Below are 12,388 nucleotides of genomic sequence, written 5' to 3' on the forward strand. Positions count from 1 at the left end.
CATTCCCTGACGTCCTGATCTGGACACTGTGTTTGTCTTTTCTGCCTCTTAGAAGTGAGGTCGGGGGTGCAGCTTTTCCTAGTGATGTTTCGCTCTCGAAACATCGGCCCCTTATCTTGAAGGAATCTTGCAACTCAGGACGTCGAGTAGCATGGCACAGTGTGGCTGGCAACATTCCTAACTATACTAGACTCTATAGTCTAATATTATATCAGATTGCTAGCCAGGGTATTTTCAGTTACTGTATTCCAACCTTCTCTGCTCGCTGACGGGACAGGACTCTCCCCCGGAGGCCAAGTACGGGAGAGGTAGGGTGGTCTGTGCGAAGCTCTGTGGGCACATTTGTGCATGGAGGGCGGGCTGAAGTCTAGTCAGACTCCAGAGTCATGACGCGAACCAGAGGAGTGTTTTGTTGCCAGAAGTGCGGCCGGCAGGTGAATTTCTTTAACATCCAGGGACCTAGGAATAGCCACCACCCCAACATGCCTTTTCACTCATTGACAAATATTGGTTGAGTGCCTACCATTTGCCAAGTGCAGAGGCTCACTGGCAGTGACCAGGAGACAAGCCTCCTCACTCCACAGAGCTTCCTCTGCTGTGAGATGGAACATTCCAGTAGGAGAGGACTGACCCTGGACGCCTCTCGCTCCTGGAGCAGTGCTGGGAACCAGTCCGCTTCCCAGCATCAGCTCGCGGCCTTGCTCCTCCCCACAGCAGAGCAGGAAGAGTCAGTCAATCATCACCCCGGTCAGCTTCTGCATCAGCGAAGAGAAAGCTCCACTGCTCTAGAGTGCTGGCCAGCTCCTGGCCCTACGCACCGATGTGGGGGGGAAGGGGCACGGCCACTGGGCCACACACGCCCTGTCAGATGCTCCGTGGCCGCTCCGGATCGGAAACAGATAATCCAGGATGAGAGCAGTGCCCTCCAGCCAGCGCGCGCTAGGAAATGTGGCCTCGGCGGTGGACAGGGCCCGGGTTGTCTGTTAGAACCAGCTTTGGGATCGTGTACCAATGGTTACCTTCCTTTACCTGGTGTTTCTCTTCTGAAAATGAGCACAATACGGGCAGGTGCCTCCTGGGGGGGGTGGGCGGGGGCGGTCCTAAGGGTTAAATGAGGTGAGACCATAAATCACTTATTACAAAGCCCCAGGGAGCGTTAAGGGCTAAGCAGCTCTTGGCCGTGTTGTTATGAACAAAGGGAGGGTCCTCACTGTTCTGTCCCTTTCAAAGGGAATATGAATTAAATGACTGACTCAAACCCCGTGATAACAATATGCTCCATAACCACTTCACAATGTTAACGCAAGTTCTGGTTTTCATGGCAGAGTGGTGGAAGCAAGCTAAACGCCCCCCACCTTGAGGAAAAGAGCAAAGAGTGTCATATCACTGCTGTAGATGATTACAGGGGTCCCCCTTATCCGCGGGGGATGCATCTCAAGGTGGCCAATGCCTGAGCCCCGGGTAGCCACGCATAGTACCTGTATGCCGTCTTATGATACAGAACTCATGAACAGGCACAAGAAGAGATTAGCAACAGGAACGAACAATCAAAGCACAATTCTAACAACATGCTGAAATGAAAGTCATGTGAATGTGGTCTCTCTCTCAAAACATCTCGCTGCCCCGCGCTCACCCTTCTTGTGCTGACACGAGATGACAAAACACCTGCGTGACGAGGGAAGCGAGGTGAGTCACGTAGGTGTTGTGACCTAGGGTTAGGCTGCTGTTGACCTTCGGACCACACGTCAGAAGGAGGATCATGGGCTTCCCATGCTGCGGAGGACTGTGGGTAAGTGACCCCGTGGAAACCCCAGGGAACGCGAAACTGCATATAACTCCACCATCGAAAATCCTAATTATGAAGACGAGTTGGCTTCCAGAAAACTTCATATGACATAACAGTGAGTGAAGAAAGCAGGATACAAAACTGTATCGACAGCAGGATTTCAATAGCATAAAAAAATCGGGCAGGGAGCGGGGGGAAATAAAAACAGTGTGCTGGGCCGCCGAGAGGGCCCTTACCTTCTTCTGCTGGTACAGGTTGTTAAAGTAATAAACCAGGTTCCGGAACGGACTCTCCACGGCCACATGGAGTGGGCTGTCTCTGCCCCTAGGCTGTGCCATCGGAGAGGGGGTGCCGAGGCATCACAAGGTGCCCTGTCCTACAGCCTCTTCTCTGGCCAACCCTGCCTGTAGTTCGTGCCCCGTTGTCCTGGGGGGACCTGTCCCCACCGCGCCCACTGTCCCATCGCCAGCTGCTGCTCCCGGGTACCCTGGCCGACCTGCTGGCTCCCTGCTTTGTGCCCGGCACCAACTCCATTAGAGCGGGATCAGCTGCTCCACAAAAGAGGAAAGCCCACGGGACAGGGCTCCACCCCACAGTGTGCCACTCATGTGGAGAACATCTGTGGCACCTCAGGCCCAGGCTCCTTCTGTCTTCACTCCCCCATCGCTAGGGGTCTAACCTCAAGGTCCCCATGTGGCTCAGATGGCGAACAGGGCCTAGGCCACCCTAGTGCTGAGTCCAGCCTGATCTCAGCAGGGCCAGGACCCTCAGGCAGTCTTCCCAACTCTCGTGGAGACGTCCACTCTCTCTCATTGGCTAAGGTGAGTCACGTGGCCACCCCACCTGCCAAGGGGGTAGAGAAACGTAGTCTTTGCAATGGGCGCATCTCCACAGAAAACTCCCAGTTCCGTCACTAAGGAAGGACAGATGGGGTTCGGGGTCTGCACGACCCCTCTGGTCTGTTCTCCAACCAGCAGCAGAGCGCACCTGGACACAGGTGCGTCAGGTCACCCCGTCTGCCGCTGGGCGCCCTCCGGAGTCCCTTACTCAGTCTCTTACTCAGAGGGCAGTCCTGCCAGAGTCCTGCTTGCTCCTCTCCTGCCACTGAGCCCTCAGGAACAGGGACAACCCGTATCACGGAAGCACACGACAGCACCTATGACGTGTGAAGCAGTCTTGCCAAGAAAAGGTCAGATCTGAACCTAAATCTGACGCTACCTCTGCATTACGTTCTCTGGTTTTTAAACTCAATTAGCCAACGTCCAGCACGTCATTAGTTTCAGAGGGAGCGGTCAGTGATTCATCCACTGCGGGTAACACCCCGGGCTCATCACATCACGTGCCCTCCTAGTGCCCGTCACCCAGTTAGGGGTTCTTAACCTGGATGGGATCGTACACAGACGTCAGGGGTCCAAAAATGTAGATGAGAAAACGAATCTTTATTTTTACTAGCATCTACTAGAATGTAGCCTTTCCTTTGGTCATGACTTCGGTGCCGCCAGAAACCACGGAAGTCTCGTACCACAGGACAGCGTGACCTCCGTAAGCATCATCTGTGCTCATCGCTCCCACTGCTGGACTGCACGATTTGATCCATGCATGAAGATGTGCACAGCTGACAACTCAGTTTGGGCTCCCCCAGAAGCAGGCCCTGAGACAAGGATTCTCAAGCAGGTACTTCAGGAAATCTGGGCAGTAAAGGGGGGAGAGTGGACCAGGTTCCTCCAGGAATCTCTGGGACATGAAGGCTGCTGGTGGGGAGACAGCACAGCCAAGTCCAGCAACGGACCATTGACCGAAAGAGAGGGGATGGCCTGGCTTCAGGCAGCTGCGTCACTATCTGGGGTCATGACATTTTGACAGCTGTCAAAATTTGACAGTCTCCGGATGGTCAGTCTGCTCGGTCATCATGCATATTTGATGCATGTGGGAACATTTTAGGAAGGGATCCATTGGCTTCATCAGATGAGCCATTAAAGGAAAAGCCAACTGTGGTTTAGAAAATCCAGAGACTGGGGAAAGGTTTTGAGGGCCCCTGGATGCCAGCTGGCAGATCCCAGCTTACGGGAAACTCAGCTGGGGGAAGGGGCGCCGGATCCTCCAGCAATTACAAGGAGAAACGGGGAGGGAAACCCCCAGACAGCATCAAACAACTGTCAAAAAGTTATGATGGTGATGGGACAATGGGACATGTCAGCAGACTGGGTGTTTGATGGGATTAAGGAGCTGTGGTTTTGGGTTTTCAAAGGATGATATGATCTGGCATTTGGGTTTTTTTAAATCTCTCTCATCTCCTAGAGACACATCCTGGAGTGTGACCGATGGAGTGATATGTTGAAGGGGGTTCAGAATAATGAGGCTGGGGGCGGGCAGCAGATGGGGACAGAGATGGAGCAAGACGGGTCCCCAGGGGGTCAGCAGACATTCATCACACTCCTCTCTGGGCTTGTATTTGCCTACAAGTTTCCAGAATAAAGACTTAAGAATCTCCGTGGCCTTATCACACCTGTGCAGGGTGGGTCCCGCCGGGTCCTGCCCCTGTCCCCAGCCCCCTCCTCCGTGCTCAGTCCCCACCACCTCCTGGTTCCTGGACCCCACCGTGAACATGCCTCCACTGGGGCCTGACCTCACTCCATGTAGGAGTTTCCCGAAGCCGCTGTAACAAACTGGTGCAAACGTAGTGCTCAAGACAAGAGAAATCCACTCTTACAGCTCTGGAGGTCAGAAGTCGAAGACGCAGGTGTGGGCAGTGCTCTGCTCCTCCCGGAGACTCCAGGGGAGAATGCAGACCCTGCCTCCCGCAGGCTCCATGGCCAGGGGTCCCTTCACCTTCAAAACCACACACAGCACCTGTGTGCCCTCCGCTTCCCTCGACCGTCTCCTCTCCCTGCCTCTGAGCCTCCTGCCTCCCTCTTAGAAGGAGCCTGCGGTGACACTGCCCCCACAAGGAATCCACCATCGACCCCAGCTCGAGACCCTTAGCTAATCCCATCTGCAAAGCCCCTTCTGCCGTGAGAGGGGCAGCTGCAGGCCCTGGGTCAGCATGCGGGCAGCTTTGGCTTGTATTTTTCAGCTACCGCACTCCTGCCTTGTGGGCTCACTCCCGACTGCACTCTGGTCTCTGCCCAAGGACCACCCTGTCCAAGGGCCAGCCCCGGCCACGGCATCTGAGACCACACCCGAGGCCCCACCCCACCCATCACTCTCCTTCATCTTGGTAGCTGAACCACTGCCCCACATTTGGAATTTGTCCACATCTGTGTTGTCTTCCTCACTGAAATGGGAGCCAAGGGAGCGCGGGCTCTTAGACACAGAAGAATCCATTAGAACAGTGCCTGGCGCATAGCAGACACTCGTTAAAGTGTGTCGTACACACAGATGAATGAGTGAAAGAATGAAGGGTAACCTGACCCTCGCTGCTCCCTCCACGTGAGCTGGGGTTCCAGCTGCTTATCCCCCACTCGCCACCCCAGCTGCCCCCAGGGGCCAGCACCTGAGGCCTCGCCACCTACAGACACCCCTCCAGGCTGTGGGCGCCGTGCCTGCCCTGAGCCTCATACCAGAGCTGCTGCAGGTGACCGTCATCGCCAGCTGGGGACGGCCTTCGGGGAGGGGGAGAAGACAGTCCAAGGACGGCCTCCCAGAGGAGGGAAGGCCGGACCTGGGTCCCAGAGCCGCCAGAATTAGCCAGGGCCTCTCCCCACCAGCATACAAATGTGCTCTGGCATCTGCCATCTTTTGAAAAGGCCCTCCTGAGAGTCCAAGCCTCCTACAGGTCTGCTCGTTGTCTGAGCTCTTCGGGGGACACATCTGTGAAGGATGGTTCCTTCTTGACCGCTGAAGGCTCTTTCCCGCCGTGCTTCCTGCCTCGCCCTGGCAATGTGTCAGCACCTCGTCCCACAAGGACTCCAGGCCAAGGCCCCCTTCCGTTCTCCCAGCCGTGCCCATAGCGTTCGTGCCAGCTAGATGCAGGCACCCCAGAGTTATGCGTGTAGCACGGCCCCCTCGGAGCTCCAGCACCAAACATCCAGCTCCGTCAGCACCTGGCATGGACCCGTGATTCCATCCCCATCTCACTTTAAACTACCATCATCGAAGACAATGCCGATAACCCTCGCCACCCCGACTCACCCGGGCATCACCACGTGTTCACGGTTCAACCAGGACGTGGTCGTGCTGCCTTATCCCCCTTCGTCTCCTCCATCGAATTTATCAGCAAGTCCCAAGGGCTTATTTCCAATGGATACCTGGATTCCACCTCTCCACACCACCTTCCGCCCCCAGATTCCAGCGCTCTGCTGACGGATGCCATAGCAATTTCAAAACGCAGCCACTCCTTACTAGAAGCCCCTTGAAGGCAGAAGCCAAACACATAGACCCAGCGCCCGGTACACACCCGTCACGTCCCCTGACCTGCCTGGACCAGAGCTAGCCATTTGCTTGTCGGTGTCATCTAGGTCGACCATGTGGTCACAGGGACAGTCCCGATCGCTCCAGCCTAAGTATTGATCACGTCCCCTTCACTCTCGGAAGGGTCCCAATTTAAGCAATAAGCTATATAGGCATCTTCCTAGCACGCCAAGCCTGGAAAGCATCTGGTGTGTTCTCTACTGAGTTCCCCAAGAGCAAAGGTTGTGACCTATTTGTACATGTTTCTACTACCAGCATCCAGCGCAGTGGACAGCACATAGACGAACATTCACTAGCTCCAAGGACGAGTGCAAGAAGAGCTCTCTATGTGATCCAGTACGCAGGAAAGAACTAAGCGGCTCTCCTCGGAACACGAGCCAGTCATGCCGTCTCTGCAAGGCACGAGGATCTCTGTGGCCTGTGGACCATTTAGCCTGAGCAGATCCCCTTCGGCCATGCCTCCCCCAGCTGGGAGGGCCCGGTTGCTCACCTCCACACGTGTGGTTCAGCTTTTGGGGAGCCGAGGCCGGCGGCTCGGGGTGACAGGTGCACTGGGATGAGCCCTCCACGTTCAAACACTGCTCTCTCCCAGAGCAGGCACTGAGCTCCTCGATGACGCACTCGTCAACATCTATGGAAAAGAGGAGTAGGTGAGCCACTCAACACAGCCCGAACCACCTAGTCATTCGCGTTAACCTCCAGATAGGCGTCACGCGGGCTGAAGAAGTGGCTTGGGCAGTGGTCCCAGGGTAACTTCTGGAGCCCTGTCTTAGAGAGCCCCTGGGCCCGCAAGGTGCCTTCACCCATGCCGGTGGCCCACGTCTCAGGCATGCGGCACCCCCACTTTATAGCGCCATGTGCTGGGCGGGCGGGGGGAGCTGCTGCCACCAGCGAGTCTGAAGGGTCATGAAATGATGGGGTCTGAAACTCCTGCCCAAGAATAAACCTTGTGGACGGGCAGTTCTCTGGACCAGAAAGAGAATGGAGCCTCCCCTGGTGTTCAGAAGAGCCCTGTCACTCTCCTGTAACAGTCGCACAGTCTGGCAGGACACCAGCCCAGACAAGGGTGCTTCACTACCAGGATAAAATGAAACAAAGCAAGGCCACGTCACAATTTTACCTAAGCTGGAAAGGAAACACAGACACCGAGTCACCTGCAAACCACCACCCCACTCGCTTGGCCAAACGAGTGACTGTTAGTTCTTTACCAATTATGGCTTATCTTTGTGCTGGCGGTCCCCTCCTTTTAGACAAGACTTGCTGAGACACCCAGTCTTAGCATTGCGCCCGCTCTCCAAGAGGGTCCAACGTAGAATGAAGTCCCATTTCCTTAGATTCTCCCCCAACTGTCCTCTAGTAGATTCCCCAACACCCCCTACGAGATGGCCGGGCTCCCCTGCTCGTGCATCCTCACTCGCTGCCTCGGGCCCGAATCCCGACCTGCTCGCTACAGGTGCGCTCCCATGGTCTCTGATGGGGGCCTCATCAGAACAGACAAGACAGCCCCCTTCCCTTACTGGCACGGCTCAGTCTGGTCTTCAAGAACATCTGTGGATTCTGAAGGGAGTAAAATGCAATCGCTGGGCTCCAGACGCTGGCACACCCCCTTTGCATGTGACCGTCAGTGTCACAGAAGCTCCACCAGCAAGAGAAACCATCCTCCCTCGGCCCAGGGAGCGGCAAGTGCAGCTGCCTCCCGCTGTGGACAAGAACGTTCCCCAGAGCCCAGGCTTCGCTCACACACTGTCCACGGCTGCTTTCAGCACAAGAGCAGAGCTGAGCCGTTGAGACCAAGGCCATGGGGGCCCACAGCCAAAACTCTGTACTGTATGGCCCTTTCCAGAAAAAGTTTGCTGACCCCGACAAAGATCCCCCCAAAAAAGACAATGACCAGGTAATTCCTTCCAGAAACAAGACCAGCTCTGTGTGCTTTACCAAGTTCAGTGTTGGGCAGTTCTGCTAAACGGGCCTCCTAGGGCCAAGGGTGTCATTGGTGAAGGTGGGGAAAGGCAAGAGGGAAGGTTGGGGACCCAAGAACTGCAGAGACAGTGGTTTAGCTGTTCTGGGACATGCTCACCAGCACTGGAGTGGAAAGGCAATCCAGGGTGGGACGGTGTGGAGGGGACCCGGAGGGAGCGAGCCAAGGGAAGGGCAATATCGGTGCAAAAGCCTTCTCAGGGCGCCTGGGGGGCTCCGTCGGTTGAGCGTCCAACTCTTGGTTTCGGCTCAGGTCATGATCTTGGGGTCGTGGGATTGAGCCCCAAGTCAGTCTCCACACTCAGCAGAGAGTCTGCTTAAAGAATCTCCCTTTTCCTCTGCCCCTCCCTCCACTTGTGCTTTCTCCCTGTCTCGTAAATAAATAAATCTTAAAAAAAGCCCAAAAACATGGGGCGCCTGGGTGGCTCAGTCGTTAAGTGTCTGCCTTCGGCTCAGGGCGTGATCCTGGGGTCCTGGGGTCCTGGGATCAAGCCCTGCATCGGGCTCCTCCGCTGGGAGCCTGCTTCTCCCTCTCCCACTCCCCCTGACCGTGTTCCCTCTCTCGCTGGCTGTCTCTCTCTGTCAAATAAATAAATAAATAAATCTTTAAAAAAACAAACAAAAACCTTTCTCAAAACCTTCACCTTGGAGCTCAGGGTTTCAACTTGGTTTGGGCCAGAATGAGCTAAAAGCAGGTCAGACCTACCCTCCCCCGCCGGATGGTTCCTGCAGCCCCCACCCCACCCCCCACGGAGGGGACCGAGGGAAAGCAGTACCTTGCACCTGGATGTTGATCACTTCATAGACGCGCTTCACGACCTCGTCCAGCATCGCGGAGACGTGGGCCAGCGGCGCCGGCCGGGGCAGGCCCAGCAGCAGCCGTGACACCATGCTGGCGGTGTCCCCGCGGGCTGACTGCAGGTGGTGGACAGCGGGGCGCAGCGGCTGCAAGGCGTTGGCGACCTGTGAGGCCAGAGTCAGAGCGTCACTCGTGGCCCGGCACCCATCAGACAGACAGGGAGACTCAGGCCGGAAAAGGAAAGACTAATCGCACGCCCAGGGGCGCGCGCGCGCGCGCACGCACGCACGCGCACGCGCACGCCATTGTGCTCCGCAGAAAAAACCCTCTGCGATGTTTCTCTTCATCATCCCGGTAGAAGTCCTACAAACCAGATCGTAAATACTTTAGCAGTTGTGACGGTTGCGTTGTGGGCCCTTCAAGAAACGCCAGCGTTGGAGTCCTGATCCCCGGAGCCTCGGAGTGGGACCTTATTTGAAGTAGGGTCATTGCAGGTGTCGTTAGTTATAAGGCGGTCATTGGGGTGGGTTTCTGTCCGGTGGGACTCGTGCCCTTCCGCAAGGAGCTCTGGTCACAGACACAGACCCGACGCGCCCGGGCACGGGGCCTGGGACAGACTCTCCCCGCGCAGCCGTCGGCAGGAGCCCGCCCTGCCCGCGCCTCGCTTCCAGACTGTGTCATTCCGGACGTGCGGGAGAAACGTGTGCGGTGCGAGCCCTGCACCCGCGGTGCTGTGTCCCGGCGCTGTGTCCCGGCCGCCCAAGGAAAACCCCTGGCCCCCCAGGACCCCAGCCCACCGTCGCCTGGAGGGAGATGTGGAATCAGAAGTAGGCAGAAACCACCGTCTGCTGTCCTGCACGCCCGGGTTTTGCTTTCTGTTTTGTTTTTGAGGCTTAAAGCTCTCTTTTCTTAATTCGTACGAATTCTTCTTTCCCCCTCCTGGTATCTCCAGATTCCAAGACAGCGTCGGCATCACCAGAGCAGGCTCCGCCAGCAAAGCCCCGGGTCTCCCGAGAAAGCAGAAAGGCACTTTGGAGGGCACTAGAGCCAGTCTCCCTGGCAGACCCAAAACCCCTTCCTCCCCGGGGAGACAGAGCTGGCCATGGGGGCGGCAGAAGAGGGCGCCTTGGGCTCCTGGCCTCGTGGGGATCCGCAGTCAGGGTGCCCAGCGCCGGCGGCAGCGGAGCGCGTGGGAGGCAGGACCCCTGCAGGAGGGAACAGTCTTCCTGGAGGAGCAACACCCACGCGCATGAAGAGGGAAGGGGGGGACCCGGGACAATAAAATTTAGAATACCAACAACCGCAACTCAGAGCCCGCATTGTCGGCACCGCTATAAGCTCCTTACATGTACTGTTTAAACCACAGAGCCCTATCTCAGGTGGGAGGATGAGTATTCTGATTTAATGGAGGCGTCAGAGGCCCAGAGAGGTGAAGTAACTTGCCCAAGGTCACACAGCAACAAGCGGCAGTGTTGGAATTTGCCAGGCAGTCTTGCTTCAGAGCAGTGTTCTGACTAGCCAATGGGGCAGCCCCAGCCCTCAACAAGCCAAAAAGAGACAAAAATCCCTTTCGGTTGGGACAGTTAAGGAGGCCTCCAGGGGAAGGTGACGTCCTGGAACACCTGTCTAGCTGCTTTCCTGGACAGCCCAGACAATATAAGTGTGAGTGCCATCTGTCCTGGGGCTGCCCCTGCCTGTGGGCCACACATCAAGGAAGGGCCCTGCTCTGTGACTGACCCTGTGACCCCCAGTCGCAGATGGGACACATCTATGAGCTCTAAAGGTCGGGCGGGACCAGCCACATCTTGTGCCCGGCTCAGTGTAGAAGGAAAACGCGGGGCCCCTTGTTCAAGAATTATCCAACGGGTCACGAAGCAGCAGTTGAACATCAAGCCAAGGGTGAGGACCTTCGATTCATGGGGTGACTGTACGGGTCAGTCACCCATAAAGCCGGCCCTGAGGTCAGACTGTCCCCCAGGAGAGAGCCGCCCGGGGTGAGGAACCAGGCCCTGCCGCCGCGGGGCTCCCAGCATGGGTGGAGCCATGCAGCGTAGGGAGGCTCCATGAGAAGGCTCTGCGAGCTGTGTCCGCAGCGGGGGGCTCTCCTCAGGGAACATGCGGCCACATCTAGAGACAGTTCTGGTTGTCGCAGCGGGGAATGTTTCTGGCTTCCTGTGCGTGGAGGCCAGGATACTGTGGAAACCCTGTGATGACAGGGAGCCCCCACAAAGAAGAGCCACCCCACCCCAAATGTGGATCGTGCCCAAGTGGAGACCCCGCATCAAGAAGCCCCTGCCCGGCACGTCCCAGGAGGCCTGCAGAGCTCCACGGGGTGGAGGCTAGAACCTCAGGGATCTTGAGTGAGGTTAGCAAGGGCACAGCTCTGGGGCCTAGGCCGTCTACACTGCGGCACCCTTCTGTCTAAACTAAAAGCTTACGGGTTCCGTGCTCCACATGGTGATGGGGTAGCTTACGATGCCGCTACCTCAGAACGCGGCAAGCCACGCTGAAGGATTCACATTTAGTTCAGAGTCAGCCATGTTGGCGTCACTTGTGGAACCCCCCACCCCAACCCTCTGTTCCCACCCAGTGCCTCCCCCGGAGTCAGCCCGGGCAGCCTGCCCTGGAGAGGCGCCCGGACCAGCCCCCTGTCCTCCCCGCCTACCATGGAGTGCAGAAGCCGCATGTGGTCCAGGAGTCTGGGGTCCACCGCCTCGAGCTGCTTGAAGTCCATTTTCACCAGGACAGTCACCTGGTACCAGAAGGTCACCGGGCTCTCTGGAGCTGCACGAGGACACATTCTGATGAGCAACGGGCCTGGGATGGGCTGGGGCCAACAGAGGCTCCCATCAAGTAATCCGCTGCCAGGAACAGTGTGGCACACTTCCCCCACCTGCTGCCCCTCCTTCTCCTTACGTGCTCTGTATACTATCCTATTGTATATAACGTAGGCCAGGTAATATTGTCTATATTATATATAATATAACGTATAATGTAGTAGTATGATTGATGCATGTTATATGGGATGTAATATCTTCCATTGCACATTGTGTGTATTATTACATTATGCTGCACTAACAGGACACTATGCTGACACTATAGCATTATAACGTATATCCCGTATGATGTATATACATTATTTATATATATTTCCTTAGTTCTGAACCTTGACCAACCTCTTCTCCTGGGAGCAGGCCATAGTCAAGAGCAGAACTTTCCAGACCAGACACGTGCATACTGCAGGCCAGGCTGCAGACCTGCCAAACCAGTGCTCGGAGAATGACCTCGGTCCCTGAGGTGCTGCAGGAGCCCCCAGCCGCCAACTGTACGTCTCCTCACCAGGACACAGCTCAGCTTCCAACAGGCACCACCCCGACCCCTGGCTTCTCCAGCACACCGGGAAGATTGCAGTCAAC

At 56.5% G+C, this 12,388-nt stretch overlaps 1 protein-coding gene across 1 annotated transcript in view; it reads right to left on the bottom strand.

Annotated features, from left to right (window-relative positions):
* Positions 1-12,388, bottom strand: part of UMODL1 (uromodulin like 1) — a 66,304-nt gene that overhangs the window by 45,137 nt on the left and 8,779 nt on the right. The window contains exons 4-6 of the mRNA XM_040621884.1: positions 11,638-11,756; positions 8,950-9,136; positions 6,687-6,827 (exon numbers count right to left, since the gene is read on the bottom strand). Coding sequence (XP_040477818.1) covers positions 6,687-6,827; positions 8,950-9,136; positions 11,638-11,756 — 447 coding nt within the window. The remainder of the gene's footprint in view (positions 1-6,686; positions 6,828-8,949; positions 9,137-11,637; positions 11,757-12,388) is intronic.

Source organism: Ursus maritimus, unplaced genomic scaffold (genome assembly GCF_017311325.1).
Source record: "Ursus maritimus isolate PB19 unplaced genomic scaffold, ASM1731132v1 scaffold_4, whole genome shotgun sequence".
NCBI lineage: Eukaryota > Metazoa > Chordata > Mammalia > Carnivora > Ursidae > Ursus > Ursus maritimus.